Genomic DNA, 18,969 nt, shown 5'->3' on the forward strand with positions numbered 1-18,969 from the left:
GTGGATACCCATATTCTGTCATCCCCTGCTGCAGCGAAAGAGATGATCATGGTGAGGTGCTCAAACGGCCCATGTGAGAACGTCGGCGAGGGAAGTAGTTCCCAGACCCAATCCCTTGATTGTTCATCGAAGCGCAGGGCCTCGAAGCACGGCTTGTTATAATCATCGGTTCGGTAAGCATTGACAAGGTAGAGTTTGCCCTGTACGGCTGCCCAGGCAGGGTCTAAACCCTTGCTGTGTCGCAGGGATGGACCTGCGCAGATGGTGGAGGTCGATGTGTCGTACATGATGGTACGCCGGTTCTTGCTGACGCTGACGATGTTGCTGCCCAGGAGGAAAAACTCTGTCTGGTCGTCGTAAACACTTCTGCCAGTAGCGTCGAAGCAAACGACTGGCCGTGGTGGTGGTCGAGCGGTCGGCATGCCCAGGTCCTTCCGAGCGCCGGCGAAGAGGGGCGCTGTGTCGATCCTGCGGAGAGTGTAGCTGCTCTTGAGATCGTCCACGATTAGATGCACAAATCTTCGAATCATCTTTGTTTCTGAACTCTCCCCCGGCTCGATCTGCTTGGTTCAGGCCTATGGGAGGAAAAGGAAACAAGAGAGTTCAACATTCTTCCGCGAATTAACATGGCAAACATCGCCACTAAGATGCGATCGCTATGTATCAACCTAAAATCCGCACGGTGGCTTAAATCACACGAAAGAGTTAGGAGGGAATATGGTGGATCGAGATGACAAGGAATTCACCATGGCTGATGGGCACGTCGGAGAAGGGAGGTTGACTTCGCTTGAGAGATTCGCCGCGCGCGGAGGCGGCGGGGAGAGGGTTTGCGGCTGCTTTTGGGGCGGAGACGCTCGGGGTCGGGGGCAAGGATATCCAAGAACCACCACGGGAAAGTATCTGGGCCGTCGGATCGCACCGCGTACGGTTGCGATCGCAGGTGAGACCTCTGTGGCCCAACAGCGTGATACCAGACTGGACGGAGGGGTACTGAATCATCAACACTTCCTGTGCTCTAGTCATTGGTGTTAATCGAATCATGGATATAGTGAGACTGGAGAATCAGGCACTATCTACCAGCAAGCTGCTGATCCTGAATTCCTGATCGGCTACTGGTCCTTCTATTCTACGGGCCACGACACGGCAATGGGGCTCCTCACCGTGCGCCTCCTCCCTTGCACTCCGCTCTGCTGCTTCCACACCAGGTACCCATCCGCGCTGTCCTTCTTCCCCGTCGCCGACGCGTCCACCCACACCTGGAAGCTCTTCTTCTCCCCGAACTCCCCAAACGTCAGCGTGGTCGGCATCACCTTGACATTCACCCCGGCCGGCGCGGCCACCCGCGCGGTGTACGTCGAGTTGGGCGCGCCGACGTTGATGACCGTCCTCCGCAGCACCACCGTCGACGAGTCGCTGCCGTTCCCCTTGAACGCCACCGCTATCGACGGGTAGTTGAGCGTGAACCCCTGGTTCCCCTCCAGCAACTCGCTGCAGTTGACGGCGCTGTGCGTGATCTTGAACACCTCCCGCTGCGTGTACCCCATCGTGCACAGGTGCGTCACGTAGTCGGCCGGCTCGATGTCGTACACCAGGCCCGGGTCGACGGCGAGCGTCGGGCTCACGTGCCCGGCGCCCATGGCGAACGCATCGGCGCGCCCGCCGTCGCCGTCCGTGATCGGCTTCCCCTGCCGGTCCGTCACGTCGGCCGTCGTCATGATCGCCGACCGCACCATCGCCGGGCTCCACGACGGGTGCGCCGACCGGACCAGCGCCGCCATGCCGCTCACGTGCGGGCACGCCATCGACGTCCCCGACAGCACCGTGAAGTTGGACCGCCGCGCGTCCGACTCCAGCCCCGACGGGCCCACGCTGCCCGGCCACGCCGCGATGATGTTCACCCCCGGCGCGATCACGTCGGGCTTCAGCACCGACGGGTTCGTCATGCTCGGCCCGCGCGCCGAGAACAGCGCCACCGCTGGCGCGCGCGCCCGCCCGATCCGCGTGCCGCCGAACGCGAACCTCGCCACGGGTCGTGCCGTCGAGCTGATGTAGTTCTTGAGCTCGACCGCCTCCTGGTAGCCGACGAGCGTGGCCGGGAGGACGTGCACGTCCACGGAGTCCTCCTGCCGGTTGATCTCGGAGTTCGCGAGCACCATGGCCGCGCCGCCTGCTTCTCTCACCGCTTCGCCTTTGTCGGCCCGGCCGGTGATGCCACGGTCGCACACGACCATCTTTCCGGCGACGTCGGCAGCAGACAAGGCCCCCTTCATGCAGTACATGGCTTCACGTGACCCACCAGCGGCATACACCAGCTCCAGCTCCTTCCCGCCATTTTTCAAATCGACTTTTCCCGGGTACATGGACTCGCCGTACAGGACCCGGCCGTTGCCGAGCCGAACATATGCCGGGAAGCGCCGGTCCAGTGTGGCGGCACCAACAGTCAGCACCCAGGGCGCCTCGTTGGCCACGGAGCTGGGCTCCGGCCCGTTGTTACCGGCGGCACACACGACTGACACGCCGCGTGCCGTGGCTCGGAAGCTGCCGATGGCGATGCTGTCCTCGAACAGCGGGATGGGGAAGCCGCCGAGGGAGAGCGACAGCACGTCGACGCCGTCACGCACCGCGTCGTCCATCCCGGCGAGGATGTCGGAGCTGTAGCAGCCGTTGAACCAGCACACCTTGTACGCGGCCACGTGCGCGCCGGGGGCCACGCCGCGCGCCTCGCCGGCCCCGGCACCGAGGACGCTGGCTCCGGCCACGGCGGCCCCCGCGGCCGTGGACGCTGTGTGTGTGCCGTGCCCGTGCGCGTCCCGCGGCGACGCGTACTCAGGCACCGACGCAGCGGCTTCCGACGGGTCCGTCGGGTAGTTGGCGCGGTGGCCCTTGGAGTAGAACCGCGCGCCGACGAGCTTCCGGTTGCAGTTCTTCGCGCTGAACCGCTCCCCGGCCTCGCACGCGCCCCGCCACCGGTCCGGCACCGGCGGCATCCCGCGGTCGTCGAAGCTGGGGCTCTCGGGCCACACGCCGGTGTCGAGCACCCCGATGATGGCGCCACGCCCGTACCCCGCACGCGCCCACGCGCCGGTCGGGCACACGCTGAGCCCCAGGAACCGGTACGAGTACGTGGTGTGCAGCTCGACGCGGCGGTCCTCGCGCACAGACGCGACGCCGGGCAGCTCACCCAGCGCCGCAGCCTCGCCGGCTGTGAGCCGCGCCGCGAAGCCGTCGAAGACGGTGTGGTAAGAGTACAGCAGGCGCGACGACGGCAGCTGATGCTCCTCGGAAGAAGAAGAATGCAGTACTGATTTGTTGAGGAAGGAGAGGTGCCAGTGGTCGTTCTTGGTGGAGGCGAGCGTGGCCGTTGCGTCGCCGGCGGTGGATTCGCGCGGGTGCAGCTGCACAATGTAGCTCTGCTGCAGAGCCTCCTGGCTCGCAGCAGCGTCAGGGACTGGAAACAACAACAGGGGCAGGAAGAGGAGGATGCGGAGCAAACCCATAGCGTGTTTCCTCATCATCTTGTGTGGCTACCTAAGCAATTGAGGTGATTGCTCTGGTTTGCAATGGCGGCTCGGCCCTGCAAGATGGATCAAGAAGTTGGAACCGGAATGGTATTTGAAGCGAGCAGCGAAGGAGAGGGGGAGCGGGAGGAAGGCAGAGCGAGAATTAGAGACGGGGAGGGAGGTCTCGTGAGGATTGAGCGCCTCCCTCGCCGTCACACGGGAGACGAACTGGAGGGAGTAAATTGGCGCGTCGTTCCTCCTGGGAGCTCTGAGTTCCTTAATTACGCCGGCACGGGTAGAGACAGAGGAGGAAGACGCAGGAGCGTATCTATGTGTGGTGTGGCAGTAATTGTTGAGCGTGCAGGACGGAGTGGATATACTGCTACGAGTACGTGCCAATGGTGAGAACCTGGAATCCTTCTCCTAGGAGTATGTCCATGCCAAGCCGGTGAATTGTTCTCCCATCACACTCTCTGCCTCCTGGCCGGGGAGAAGCTTTTTTTCCTGAGAAAGCTTATCAATTATTAAATAAATCTTTATCGTTAAATTGGAGTTGGTCGTTTGACACTTAACGCGTTTAATGGTTGTCATTCAGAGCATCATATCCGTCCAATATAATCTCATAGTCTCCATTTCATCAGATCTAATTTCGTAGCAATCTTGATATAATCAATCACGCTATCAATTAATTAGGAATGATATATTTCCTTAACCCAGAAAAACTCTCACACATTCCAAACGCACATGGCAATTATGGTCTCAATCAATCACGGTACAAATTAGATCAGAAACATTTTCAAACGCTCTGCATTTATTTTCTTCAGCTCACTATCCATCTGTCGTATCAAATCAATCTTTACTTGTCTCCTCCCTTGTACCAAATATGCTACTATGTACCATATCTAAATACTACCGTACCAAATCTCAATTACCATCGATCTCCCTCTCTGCCCAACACGGAAACACCGCAATCAATTCATTTCACCATCGTCCACGCCTAGGAACTCCTTCATGCCTTCCACCTAGGCCGCCTCTGCTTTATCGTCCTCAAGTCCTCTGGCGAGGCTAATTCCGCGTACATCATGGATTGGCTGATGGGCTCGACATATCCCTAAGTTGACAATCTCGATCAAATACATCTCATGTCGTCCACCTCGTTAGATCAAGGTAATGCGATTCTCAGTTGATGCTCTATTTGTGCAATCTAATCTCGGGAGTTGTCGTTGAGGCACATGCCCTAGCCGTCCCCCGCGAAGGCGCTATCTAGAACCACCTCGGTCACGCCGCCATTAAAGCCGCATCATCGTCGTCCTCGCCCTCCCCCTACCGACCAACCGTCATCCATCGTGTGGCCTAGCCTCACTGCCGACACGTGTGCAAGTATGCTTGTGTAGTTCTGTTGACCACCAAAACCCACCGACGAGTAGCGACGGGCAACACGAAGAGCCGGGAGGCTCCCAGGACTGCTGTGGGCCCTGGTCCCTCAGGGAGCCGATCCACCCATGATTCGTATGAGATCTACGATAACATGGTGGTCCTGCTTGATCAATATTAAGTTAAAACAATCTACGACGATCTAGGGTTTTCACCACATAACCGGAACGTCCTACACGTGATTGAGCACAGCGTACACGAAAGGTGATAATAAACCAGCTCTAGACAAGGCCTAAAAACCAACGTGGAGTTGATTCCCGGAACATCTTCTCTAGGACCAGCAAACTATACCCTACGTGCTACTGGATCCTTCAACCCGTTTATAAGGCCTAACTATGTAGATATTAAACTAATCCTTGAAGAACAAGGAACAATCATAACGGATCGAATCTACTAAACAATGACTAAGCAGGGTGCCACCCTTGCACCTAAGATCGGTACAAGGGTGGCTAGATATCCAGGAATAGCATGACTAATCAAATACATCGAGAAAGTACCGATGCTAACCCTAACATATCCATGATAGCGGTGTTGCTCGCCATCAAAAAGGCTTCAGTACGAGCAACACATGAACAACAGGTAAACAAGATTCTGCCTAGATCGCAAGATGCGATCTAGGCAGCATAGCGCTTACCCGGAAGAAACCCTCGAAACAAGGGGTGGCGATGCGCCTAGATTGGTTTGTTGTGAACGTGATCGTCCTCTTTCTCGATAACCCTAGATACATATTTATAGTCCGTAGACTTTCTAACGTGGGAATAATCCCAACCGTGTACGAGCTAAACTCTATCTTTTAATCCTAACCGACACGTATCCTACTATATTTACAGGTACACGTGCAATTTAGCCCAAACTCCTCATACAAGGCCGATTCATGAATAATTTCCTCGTACATTTGCTAAGCCCATCTCAATCACGGCCCACTTCTGATTTGGTTAAAATCTGGTGATAACACATGCCCCCCTGGTTTTGGTAATGATAATTCCAAAACCACTCTGTTTTTTCTTCGTCGGGTCATGTCGTGGCAGAGCAGAACCGTCGCAGTATCCTTCATCATGATGCCTTGCCTTCTCAACTTCTCCGCGTGATCTGATAGTTTTTTTTCTTTGGCACCACTTCCTTGGAAACTGCTGTGGCATTAAATCTCCACTATATCTCCTTTATTTAACCATGCCGAACAGTTCGCCTCTTCATCCCCTTGCTCTGTTCTAGCCATCGGCACCAAAAAACTCCCATCTCCTGTAGCAATGTCTTCCTCTTCCTCCTCCTCCGCCTCGTCGGATCTTTCTTCCCAATCCTTCTCTTCCTCATCTTCCTCCTCCCGCGAACCCACGCCGGAGTGGGATTTGATGGCAGCGTACGACGAGCGCGCCCCAGAGGAATGGGACGAGGAGGACCACGACTCCTCCGTCTGGTCTGAGGACGACAAGTCCTTGACCAGCGGAGACGATGACCTCCAGTTCCTTGCCGATGGGGAACTGGAGGCGAAGAGCGAGGATGACTCGTTCTCCTGGGACGACTACACCTCCTCCGAGGAGGAGGAAGAAGAGGAGGAAGAAGAGGAGGACGACGACTCCCTCGAGGACTATCCACCGGCGAAGCGCTTCCGCGCCGGATCGGATGATGATGACGACGACGACGACGACGAGGTGGAGGAGGCTCCCATTGAGGGTTACGGGAGCAGCGACGAGGAGCCCGCCGGCAGCAGCGCCGACGGCAGCTCCAATGGCGATGACGAGGGCAGCGACGGCCCATAGAGTAGGACTAGTAGTAGTAGCAAATTGGTCAATAGACCTTTCTTTTGTTCTTCCTCCCTTGAGCAATCGGCTCTTTCTTTGTAAGAAATCCCTCCTATTAATGAAGAAAATGTTCCTACGTTGATTTTGTTTCTCCTTAGTTTTGCCGATTGCCAGAGTAAGTCAACGCGCAAAGAGCCGATGGCAGCGCATCGGCCTTTTCCATGAATCACGATTAAGGCCAGATCAGTTGCCTATTTGCACAGTAACTTGCAACCTTCGTTTGAGAGAATAAAATCAGATTCCCCAAATTGCCGTCCAAACAGGTTCAATCCGTGTCCATGCCAACCTTAGATTTCAAACGCACAGATTCAACTCCTCAGCGAATCCAATGGGAGAATCATCCCAATGCCACGGTCTTTGGCCTGAAAATAATCTGTTAACTGCTCAATTGAGCTTGTTCCTCTAGAGTCGATGGCTATGCATCGGCTTCTTTTTTTTATTCTGAAGTCGATGTCTGTGCATCGGCTGTACTGGTATCATATTTCTAAAGTCGATGTCTATGCATCGGTTGTGATTTGTATATAATTTTTTTTTTACTGGCCGATTTTATGCGTCGGCCCCCATACTTCACTGTCCGTCATCCCACATGCTCGGGAAATATTTCTTGAGGTGTTGACCATTGACGGCTACTGGGAATTTAACACCGTCCAGCTGCTCGAGCATATATGCATTGCCCTTCAAAACCTGGTCGACCTTGTACGGACCGTGCCAATTAGGAGACCATTTACCATATTCTTTATCCCTAGTTCCTAATAGCAACACAGCTTCCCATACTAGATCACCAACCTGAAACTCCTATGGTCTCACCTTCTTATTGTATGCACGGGCTACCTTGGCTTTGTTTTCCTTAATTTTCTCCAACGACCAAAGTCTGAGTTCCGTTGAATCCTCAATAGTATCACTCATCAGGGCTGCATATTCTTCAGTTGTTAGATCATTCTGAAACGTAACACGTCTCGATCCAGCCGTAATTTCCCAAGGCAATACGGCTTCCTGCCCATAGACCAGCTGGTATGGTGAAGTTTTTATAGCTCCATGGCATGACATGCGGTAGGCCCACAAGGCTTCTGACAATACTTCGTGCCAACGCCTAGGGTTCTCGTCAACTTTCCTCTTAATCAGCTTGATAAGGCTCTGGTTGGACGCTCCGGCTTGCCCGTTGGCTTGAGCATAGTATGGAGACGATCGGATCAGCTTAATCCCCATGTCATCGCAAAACTTTCTGAATTCCTTAGAAACAAAGACCGATCCTCCATCGGTCGTGATAGTCTGGGGAATCCCGAATCTATGAATGACATGTTCTTTCACGAAATTGATGACATCTTCCGATTTTACCTTCTTCATCGGGACGGCCTCCACCCATTTAGTGAAGTAATCTGTAATGGCCAAAATCCACTCGTGGCCTTTGCTCGATGCAGGATGGATTTTACCGATCATATCCATGCCCCAACCTCGAAATGGCCAAGGCTTGATGATGGGGTTCATTGCTGATGCAGGCACCATCTGAATTTTCCCAAACATCTGACACGCTTGACACCCTTTATAGTACCTGAAGCAGACCTCAAGCATGGTGGGCCAGTAAAACCCTGATCGCCTAATCAGCCACTTCATCTTATGAGCCGATTGGTGAGTTCCACAGGCGCCTTCATGCACCTCATGTAAGAGCCGATTAGACTCGGTTGGTCCCAGGCATTTGAGCAGTAACCCTTCCAACGTCCTGTAGAACATGCCATCTCCTATAAGGACATATTTCATGGCCTTGTACCTTATCCGTTTAGGTGCCCCCCGAGCCGGATCCTTCAAGTAATTGAAGATATCGGCTCTCCAGTTATCCTGTTCCAGGAACTGCACCTGAACTTCTGACTCGTCTGGTATGTCCTTGTAACCTGACACCATTTGTGCGAGATCGTTGGCCTCAGTATTTTGAGATCTTGGGACCCAATTAAAGTTGATGTACCAAAATTGTGCCATCAGCTCACGGCATTCCATCCATAATGGGAAAAGTGACTCACTCTCGCACTTGTATTCATCCGTGAGCTGGGAAATCACCAACTTAGAGTCTCCAAAAAGTTCCACTGCTTCTGCCCCGGCTTCTAAAAGCAACTCCATTCCCTTGCGTATTGCCTCATACTCAGCGACATTGTTGGTACAAGGGGTAGATAACCTGATGGAGAAGGAATATGTTGCCCCCCGAGGCGACACGAGCAGAATGCCGATGCCACAACCATCGTCACAAGCCGATCCATCGAAGAACATAGCCCATGCACGTACAGATAGTGCTGCTATATTAGTATTGATTCGTTCAGCAATGAGATCGGCCAACGCTTGTCCCTTGACTGCTTTCGTAGGCTGATACCGGAGATCAAACTCCGATAATGCAAACATCCATTTACCAAGTCGGTCTTTTAAAACAGGGGCCGACAACATATGTTTGATGACGTCTGATTTGCATATGATGATGATTTCTGCCGTCAGAAAGATGTGACGAAGCTTGGTGCAGGTGAAAAACAAGCAGAGGCACAACTTCTCGATCTCAGGATACCTCGTCTCTGCATCCAACATCCTCCTGCTGAGGTAGAAAGCCACCTTTTCCAGACCCTCATACAATTGCACCACCACTGACGCGATGGAAGTGTCAGCTACCGATAAGTAAATGTAGAACGGTCTGTCTTGCTGAGGCGGAACCAGCACAGGCGGTGTCGATAAATACTCCTTAATCTCGTCGAACGCTTGCTGCTGCTCTGCCCCCCAGTGAAACTCGTCATCAGACTTAATTTTCACCAATCCCATAAACGGCTCAATTCGTCCCGACAGATTGGAGATGAATCTTCGGACGAAGTTGATTTTGCCGATGAGGCATTGGAGTTCCTTCTTCGTGGTAGGTGGTTGCATGGTGCGTACTGCCTCCTGGCTTTTCAAGCCGATCTCGATTCCATGCTCATGAACCAAGAAACCCAAGAACTGACCGGCCGTCACCCCAAAAGCACACTTCTTTGGATTCATTCTTAGCCCGAATTTTCTGGTCCGGTCCAGGATGCGTCGCAAATCCTCCAAGTGTCCTTCTACGGAGACAGACTTGACCACCACGTCATCAATGTAGATTTCCACCAATTTGCCGATCAGATCATGAAAGATGTAATTCATGGCTCTTTGGTATGTTGCACCGGCATTCTTCAGTCCAAAAGTCATGACTACATATTCAAACAAGCCCACTGAACCTGGTACTCTGAATGCAGTCTTGTGTATATCTTCTGGAGCCATGAAGATCTAATTGTAGCCGGCGTTGCCATCCATGAAACTTAAGACCTTATGACCATCAGCTGCATTGACCAATGTCTCTGCTACCGGCATGGGATATTCATCCTTTGGAGTGGCTCTATTGAGATCTCGAAAATCTATGGCAACACGCCATCGGCCATCCTTTTCCGTACGTGCACTATATTGGAAATCCATTCAGCGTACCTGCACGGCCTGATGAACCCGGCGGTCAACATTTTCTCGACCTCCTTCTTGACTTCTTCTAGGATATCGGCCTTCATCTGACGTGCACGTTGTTGGAACGGCCGAAATCCTTTCTTGAGAGGGAGCCGATGCTCAATGATGCTCCTGTCTAATCCAGGCATCTCTGTGTAATCCCATGCAAAGCAATCTGGGTATTCTTTTAACAGAGCTATCATCTGGTTCCTGAGATGTGGATCTAGCTTTTTGCTGATAAAAGTTGGTCGTGGCTTATCCCCAGGACCAATGTCAACCTCTTCTAGCTCATCAGCTGATGTAAACCAATACCCTAGCTTTCTGTCGCCTGCCAGATCGATGTTAAACACAGGCAAAACGTATGGCGAGGATAGTATGGGCCGATTGCTGGAATCGGCCCCCATTCTTATTGCATTGCTCAATGAAGGTTTACATCTTGTTCGTGCTTTATTACGACTACGTGGCATGCTTGAGATGAGATCACTACTTTTTATTTTTTGGGGCCGATCGCAGGGATCGGCCTTGCCACGTATGTCCGTTGCCTTTACTCTTGCTATACTGTCAGGCCGGTGGATAAGACCAGCCTCACCCCGTTTTTTGTCACGTCGATGAACTCGCAGCCGTCCAGATTGATCCCGGAGAGTGGCTCTTGGCCTCCCGCTTCCCAAATGTTCATGCCAGCCGTTGAGATTTCGGCTGAATCATCTGCATGGACGACCTCCACTTCATCTCCATCCCACTGTATCAAGCATTGGTGCATCGTGGACGGAATGCAGCAGTTAGCGTGGATCCAATCTCTCCCTAGCAGGACAGCGTAGGTGCTTTTGCTGTCGATGATGTAGAATGACGTAGGGATGGTCTTTCGGCCTACAGTTAAATCCACGTTCAGAACGCCTTGTGTTTCTGATGCTTGGCCTTTGAAGTCGTTCAATGTGACGTTGGTTTTGATCAGGTCTGCGCTAGAACGTCCCAAACGACGTAGCATGGTGTATGGCATTATATTGACTGCCGCTCCCGTGTCAACCAGCATCTTATTGACAGGCTGCCCGTTGATATAACCTCTCAAGTACAGGGCCTTCATATGCCTGTAGCTCCTTTCTCGTGGCTTCTCAAAGATAACTGGCCGTGGGCCGCAGTCGAGCTGTGCTATAGGTGCTTCCTCTGTTCCTGGAGCACAAAACTCCGATGGAAGAATGAACACCATGTTCGTGCCAGCCGATGTCTCATCATCGGCTTTCTTTTGTTTGGGGCGCCACTCTTTCTTCTGTGGACGACCCTCCTCATCCAGAGTTTGCTGATTTTTCGCGGCCAGATCAGGCCGCGCTTTCCGTAACGCGTGTAGGTATCATCTCTCGGCTTCCTCTACGCTACGTAGTCGCTGAACCCTACGCTTTTGAGAATGGCTGAGTCCATCAGGGCACCACCTTGGCCGGTGGTATCTATCTTCTTCTTCATCGTCATCCTCTAACTCCTCGAGATCTTCCACCCGAGAGGACTCAGCTTGCTTGTTCCGAGATGGGAGAGGCCCTAGACGCTTGAACACTGACACGTCTCCGGCGTCCCTCTTTTTCTGTCTACACTCTGTGCAGTTGCCGATTGTAGGCAATCGGCTCATCCCTGAATCCCAGCAATGCTTGAAGAAAGGACAATCCCAGTGTCTGTCCACGTCGTCTTGCTCTCTTGACTTTTCCTTGACGCGGCGCTCATATCTTTCGTCGTTTCGATCGTACCGACGATATTTCCTGTGATCCACGCTAGACCGACGATCTTTTTCGTCGTCGCTGTCGTATCGCCGGCGCTGGTCGTACTGACGCTCATATTTATTGAGGAGGTGCTCGGAGAGAGGTCGCTGGTATCGCACGTTCCTCACTTGCTCCTCTGTTACGTAGTGCTTGTCATTACGTTGGGGCCGGTCACGTGGAACGGCCTCCTCTTTTTCTTGGCCACGAGAGCGGCTGCTCTCGCCTTTGTCCTTACCAGGGTGGTACACAGGTCCTACCATGTTGATGCTGAATGAGAAACCTGGCTGGCACCTCCCAGGGTAAGTGCACTCCACCATGTTAACGGCAGGGAAGGGGTGCATGTCAACTTTCATGGCGTACTGGCTGAAAATTAGACGGCCTTGTTCTATCGCCATTTGAATCTGCTGACGCCACACCCTGCAGTCGCTGGTGATATGGGTGAACGCGTTATGCCATTTGCAGTATGGCCTTCCGTTCATCTCTTGCACCGTAGGGATTTTATGGCCTTCAGGTAACTTCAGCTGCTTCTCCTTGAGTAAGAGGTCGAAAATCTGCTCAGCTTTGCTTACGTCGAAGTCAAACCCTTTTGCAGGACCTTGTGGTTTAACCCATTTGCAGGACACGGGGTTTACCCCTCGAGTCCATTCAGCCACGGCTACCTCCTGATCTCCCACAGAGTCTTCATCTTCTTGTGTCTCCACCAAGACTACCGCGCGCTTGAACTTGTCCTGGTACAACTCTGGGTGGCGTTGTTCATATAATGATAGTTTCTGAACCATATGCGCCAGTGAAGTGTACTCTGCTTGGGAAGCCATATCCTTGATCGGTGATGCAAGACCCACCACTGCCAGATCGACTGCCTCTTTTTTATTCATACGAGCCGAATAGCATCGGTTCCTGACGGCCCTGAAGCGCTGAATGTATTCCGATACCGTTTCTCCGCGCTTCTGTCGTACTTGTGCTAGATCGGCAATGCCAGCCTCGGAATCTTCTGAGTGATATTGCATGTGGAACTGTTCTTCCATTTGCTTCCAAGTCCGGATTGAATCTGGTGGCAACGAGGTGTACCACCCGAAAGCCGATCATGTGAGAGATTGCGCGAAAAACCTCACACGTAACGGGTCTGATGCTGAGATCATGCCCAACTGCGCCAAATATCGGCTCACATGCTCGACTGAACTAGAGCCTTCCGACCCACTAAACTTGGAAAATTCAGGGAGCCGATATTTGGGTGGTAGTGGGATCAAATCATACTCGTTGGGGTACGGTTTGGAGTAGCTGATTGCCCTCCTCTTCGGCACCATGCCGAACTGGTCCCTCAAGATTGCACTGATCTGATCCACGGTGCTAGCTGCAGGAGTTGAGCTTTGATGATTCGTTGGAGTGGCATACTTAGCTAGCCACGCCTGCTTCTCGGGCTCCGGTCCAGAAATCCCTCCTGCTGCTCCAGAAACCCCTACTGTTGCAACCTGGTTCGTGCGCGCCCAGTTATTGCAGTCTGGCACATATGTGCACATGTATCCGTGCGGGATCTCCTTAGGCGGTTCATACAAGAATTGGTAATCACTAGGATCGCCACCGATCTTGTAGACGATGTATGCCGGTGAACTTGGCACTTCTGGTGCTGCTAGCGCGAACGGCAGCGGTGGTCGGGTTTGGAACGGTTTCTCTCCTTGGTGAGTCCCTAGGGCAGGTCCTGACGGAGAGTACTGATGCTTCATGATTTCCTGGACCACGCGCAGCGCGACACGCTCTAAAGCGTTCACCAGGCTCTCAGAATGGCGGTGTAGCGAATGCGCTACCATGTGATTAACCTCCTGACGTAGAGACCTGGTGCGTTCTTCTGAAAGAGTATACAGATCCACTCCATCGAGAGCGCCTTCAGCTGAGAACCCTTTCCACCTGATGCCGTGTGAGCGGGTCCTCTGGAAAGAGCCGATGAGGTCGGTTCCAAAGAGAGCTTTGATCTTGTCGTACTTCTTCTTGTATTCCTCAGACAGCTCTTCGTACGTGACTGGATCTTCCGCCATCTCTGATACGGATGTTGATGCAGTTGTTGTAGAAGAAGGTCCCACCGGGCGTGCCAGAATGTGTTGACCACCAAAACCCACCGACGAGTAGCGGCGGGCAACACGAAGAGCCGGGAGGCTCCCAGGACTGCTGTGGGCCCTGGTCCCTCGGGCGACGGCCCGCAAAGCTCCGGCACGCACGTCCGATGCTGGTGCAAGGGCGTGCCACCTGACCTATACCTGGTCAGGAAGGTGATGGATTGCTTCGGCTAGTTTCCTGCATGGCATACACGTAAACATTAAATACGAGCCTCAATCGGCTCTCAGGTTGTCCTGTAAATCGGCTCAGGGAGCCGATCCACCCATGATTCGTATGAGATCTACGATAACATGGTGGTCCTGTTTGATCAATATTAAGTTAAAACAATCTACGACGATCTAGGGTTTTCACCACATAACCGGAACGTCCTACACGTGATTGAGCCTGGCAGACACGAAAGGTGATAATAAACCAGCTCTAGACAAGGCCTAAAAACCAACGTGGAGTTGATTCCCGGAACATCTTCTCTAGGACCAGCAAACTATACCCTACGTGCTACTGGATCCTTCAACCCGTTTATAAGGCCTAACTATGTAGATATTAAACTAATCCTTGAAGAACAAGGAACAATCGTAACGGATCGAATCTACTAAACGATGACTAAGCAGGGTGCCACCCTTGCACCTAAGATCGGTACAAGGGTGGCTAGATATCCAGGAATAGCATGACTAATCAAATACATCGAGAAAGTACCGATGCTAACCCTAACATATCCATGATAGCGGTGTTGCTCGCCATCAAAAAGGCTTCAGTACGAGCAACACATGAACAACAGGTAAACAAGATTCTGCCTAGATCGCAAGATGCGATCTAGGCAGCATAGCGCTTACCCAGAAGAAACCCTCGAAACAAGGGGTGGCGATGCGCCTAGATTGGTTTGTTGTGAACGTGATCGTCCTCTTTCTCAATAACCCTAGATACATATTTATAGTCCGTAGACTTTCTAACGTGAGAATAATCTCAACCGTGTACGAGCTAAACTCTATCTTTTAATCCTAACCGACACGTATCCTACTATATTTACAGATACACGGGCAATTTATCCCAAACTCCTCATACAAGGCCGATTCATGAATAATTTCCTCGTACATTTGCTAAGCCCATCTCAATCACGGCCCACTTCTGATTTGGTTAAAATCTGGTGATAACAAGTTCTCATATATCGAGGACGACATCGAGGACCTCAAACATGCCGCCATCTTCGCCACGTCGGCGCTTATCCCTCAACATTTGAACCAGACGCCGACGTAGCACACCCTTGCCCGTCATGTCGTCATCCATCCACGGTTGAACAAATCCCCGCCGCCAGATAGCTAGCCTCTTTGCTGGGTAGAGTCGTAGATATCTGGTAGGTACGTGATGTTCAGCTCAATTTCCGAATTTCTTAGCACATGATTACCGTTACTTTCACAATTGCAGTTTTTCATGAACTGGGATCCACCGTAATGACCAAAAACCGGACACAGCTTGATTTTTTTTGAGAGAGACACAGCTTAAGTTACACAGCTGTATGTGATGGTTCAGTTATGATTCAATTATCTATGTATTACACTAATGTTATGCTTGGTTTAGAGGAGATAGACAAATTCATTTCTCTGGAAAACTCCTACTCCATCCGTCCCATGAAATATGTCTGGAATTGTCTAAAATTAGATGTATCTAGACACTAAATAGTAGTTAAATATATTTAAATTTTGATAAATCTCAGATAACTTTCGTAAAACCGGGGGAGTGCTTTTAGTTCTGTATGATATATGTAAGACATATTTCGGTTGGGAGATTATAGGATTAGTGATCAGTGCTTGGGCCCCGGAACGTTGATGTTTACATTGTTCTTTTTGTTAATTGTAATTTTCCATGAAATAATTTACTAGAGGTTTACATAGGGGCGTGCTCATGAATGCAGAAATTATGCCCGCAAAAAGAAAAGAATGCAAAAATGTCCGAATTTCTATACACGTATAAATGATATGAGATGATTTTTTCAACTTTACTGTTAGTTTGGTTAACTAATGCATGCTGTTGTTTTAACCATATCATGTGCAATGCCATCAAATTTGTATATGGTTTCAAAATTCTGAAGCTAGATTGTAATTATTTTTGCTACTTCCTATGGCAGATGTGAGGAGTGTATGAACGAAAAACATATGGAACTATTGGTGTTCCAATTAAGGAATTCTGAATCACAATTATTTCCATGTAATGATGTAATCTGGACGGGCTCTTACAGCGGCTATACCAGCCCGGCAATCTCAAGGAGAAGGGTGTAGGGATCATCTGAGCTGTCGAATCAGATCGAACAAATTCAAATATATCTTGTATTAATAGGTGGTTATATTGTTTTTGGAAAATTTACATCATTATCAAGCAAAGGGAGGACATTCAGGAGCACATCAAGGAATTGTGTGGATAGAATACATAGAAGGAATGAATTGAATCGGTTCATCACTTCGAGCCTGATACAACATCGTATCTTCATTCTCGCCCAGGTGTTTGATCTTTCAATTAGCGCTCATCATTTGAGGTAACCTCCATTTTTTACTAGATGCATATGAGTAATTCAACCACTGCCACTTTGTTCCGTGTTTTTGCTTCAATCTCTTCTCATTTGTTCTCCTGTATGGCTGTAGCGGAGCAGAAAACTCTTTGGCAGGCAAGGCACCATTGAACAACGGAGTATGATGTGGAAGTGGTGGCTGAGTGTCAAGAGTCATGGCCAGTCAATATCAAACAATGTGACGAAATATTTGGGGAAAGCAGCGAGCTACAGGAAGCATCTTTGGCCCCACCATGGAGAATGGCGTGAGGTTAGTGGATAGTTGTCCAAGAAGAACGTATTAACTACAGGATTTTCGCTGAGCAAAAATTCAGTAAAATAATTCAGGTAACTCTAACTCTAGGATTCAATATTAACAGTCCTATAGAACTAAATCCATAGCTATGTTTCATATTTTTCTTTTAATTTAGCGGCTGCCATTTTTCAATCCAACTAATTTTGTGGAGTGTAGCAATGCACGTGCTCTGATAGAAAGCATGACTCCGCAATACCTCTTTAGAGAGTGATATAAATTTCATTCTCCATTCAGCTATATACCTTTTAGATACAAATAGTGCCATAGAAAAATTGTGCTGCCTCGTGGAAGTTATGTCACTACAAGAAGGTTCTTTCTGTTTCTCTTTATTTATTGATTTTTTGAAAACAATTTTTCTCAATGACTTGATGATTTGATTTGAAGCAAGCTACCTCATGTGAGGAGCCACCGGGCTATTTTTGTCTCGACTAAATAAACAAACTTGAGGTTTAAAGTCACTTGCTGTTGTATAACATAATTTAATCTTTTTCGTCTCTTCTCGACCACTAAGGCCATTGTTTTAGACATGATCAGTTCGTCTCTTTTTCAGATATTTCTCTAGCTAATATTGCAATCTTGGAGCATGAACATCCCGACAACATGTCGGCAATGGCAAATGTGCAAGGAGATAATATCTCCATCTAGATATGTCCAGACGAGGCCAAAGAAGAAGACACTATTGTTGGATAATTAGGCATAATTTTCATGATTAATTCCAGAATATAAAACATGATGACAACAACTACTAACATGTGAAACTTGAACATACTAGATGCATTAATCAACATGAGTAGTAGCAGCGCAAACGGTAAAGCATCCATCGCTAAACAGATCGAGATATGTCGCACGTACCGATCTGGTGGAGGTGGCGGTGGAGGTGTAGCAGATGATGTCGCAGCAGTAACATTGTTGATGACAACGTTGTTGACGACAGGGACGACGGGTCAAAGTAGACGGTGTTGAAGACGACGGTAGGCAGCACCGCCCGACTTGGACGGAAGGCGACCCGTGATGAAGAGCTTGAGCAGTCGCGCAGAGCGCTTCCCAAAAACCTAATTTGCCCTCTCCCGTACAGGATCACAAGGACGAGTGGTTCCGGAGACCTGCTCTCCCGTTCACCGATGCACGTCGGCGCGCGGGATGGAGTAGGCTACGAGCGAAAGGACCAAAGGGGAGGAAGACGATGTCTTTATATAGAGGTGCGGTGAAGCGACGCACTGTTGGATGGAGAAGTTGCGGAATAGATGGTGTACACGTGGACAGGGGGTAAAAAGTAATTTCAGGTAGACGAGAAAGAACAGAAGCTACAGTACGTGCGCCAGGAAAAGCGGAGGACGTGTGTCCCCCACTTGCACGATGTGTCAACTTGATGGGTAATTTGGGCCCGCAAGGCAGAGAGAGCAGTTCTCGCGTTTTCCCGGTACAGCGGTCGTGACTATCGTCAGCAGTGATGTCACCTTGGCAAGAGGAAAGTTCGGCTAAGCAGCTTAATAAAACGGCGACAGCAGGAGATTGTGGATTATCTCGAGAACCTTTGATCAAATACAAGTTTTTGATCAAATGCTCGGGGGCTACTTTGGAAAAATGAAAAATTCGAGAAAGACAAAATAGAAATGGCGAGAGCCTATGATCAAATACAAGTATTTGCTCATAGCCTCGGGGGCTACTCCCATCGGGAGCGCTGTTCGCGCACCCGAGAGATTTGAAAACTACGAGAGAGAAGAAAAATATAGCGACATAAGGTGTGGAGCCTACACCCAAGCACAAGTCCTTGGCTGTAGCCTCGGGGGCTACTCCCATCGGGAACGCTGTTCGCGTGCCCGATGAAATTATAAAAAAGAGAAAAAAGAAGAAGAAAAAGTGAGCATATTTCGAGTTAAATAAATAACTCTACATATACTCCCATCGGGAGAGCAATATAAGTCATCCGTTGACTCAATAAAATGTGCTATTCCAACAGCCGAAAAAGCACTCGACAATATATTATCAGAGCGCCAAAGTTGCGATCAATCTCTGAATGCCGCAAAACTTTGCGAAGGTAAGACCCCAGATCCGTTCT

The 18,969-nt window shown here is 50.4% G+C and overlaps 1 protein-coding gene across 1 annotated transcript; it reads right to left on the bottom strand.

Annotated features, from left to right (window-relative positions):
• Window positions 1-998: 998 nt before the first annotated feature.
• Window positions 999-3,567, bottom strand: LOC127296662 (subtilisin-like protease SBT1.2). Its single transcript, XM_051326839.2, has one exon. It carries the CDS (start codon window positions 3,513-3,515, stop codon window positions 1,122-1,124), a length of 2,394 nt encoding a protein of 797 aa, XP_051182799.1. The 5' UTR covers window positions 3,516-3,567; the 3' UTR covers window positions 999-1,121.
• Between the last annotated feature and the right edge of the window lie 15,402 nt (window positions 3,568-18,969).

The sequence above is a fragment of the Lolium perenne genome, chromosome 4 (genome assembly GCF_019359855.2).
Source record: "Lolium perenne isolate Kyuss_39 chromosome 4, Kyuss_2.0, whole genome shotgun sequence".
Taxonomy (NCBI): domain Eukaryota; kingdom Viridiplantae; phylum Streptophyta; class Magnoliopsida; order Poales; family Poaceae; genus Lolium; species Lolium perenne.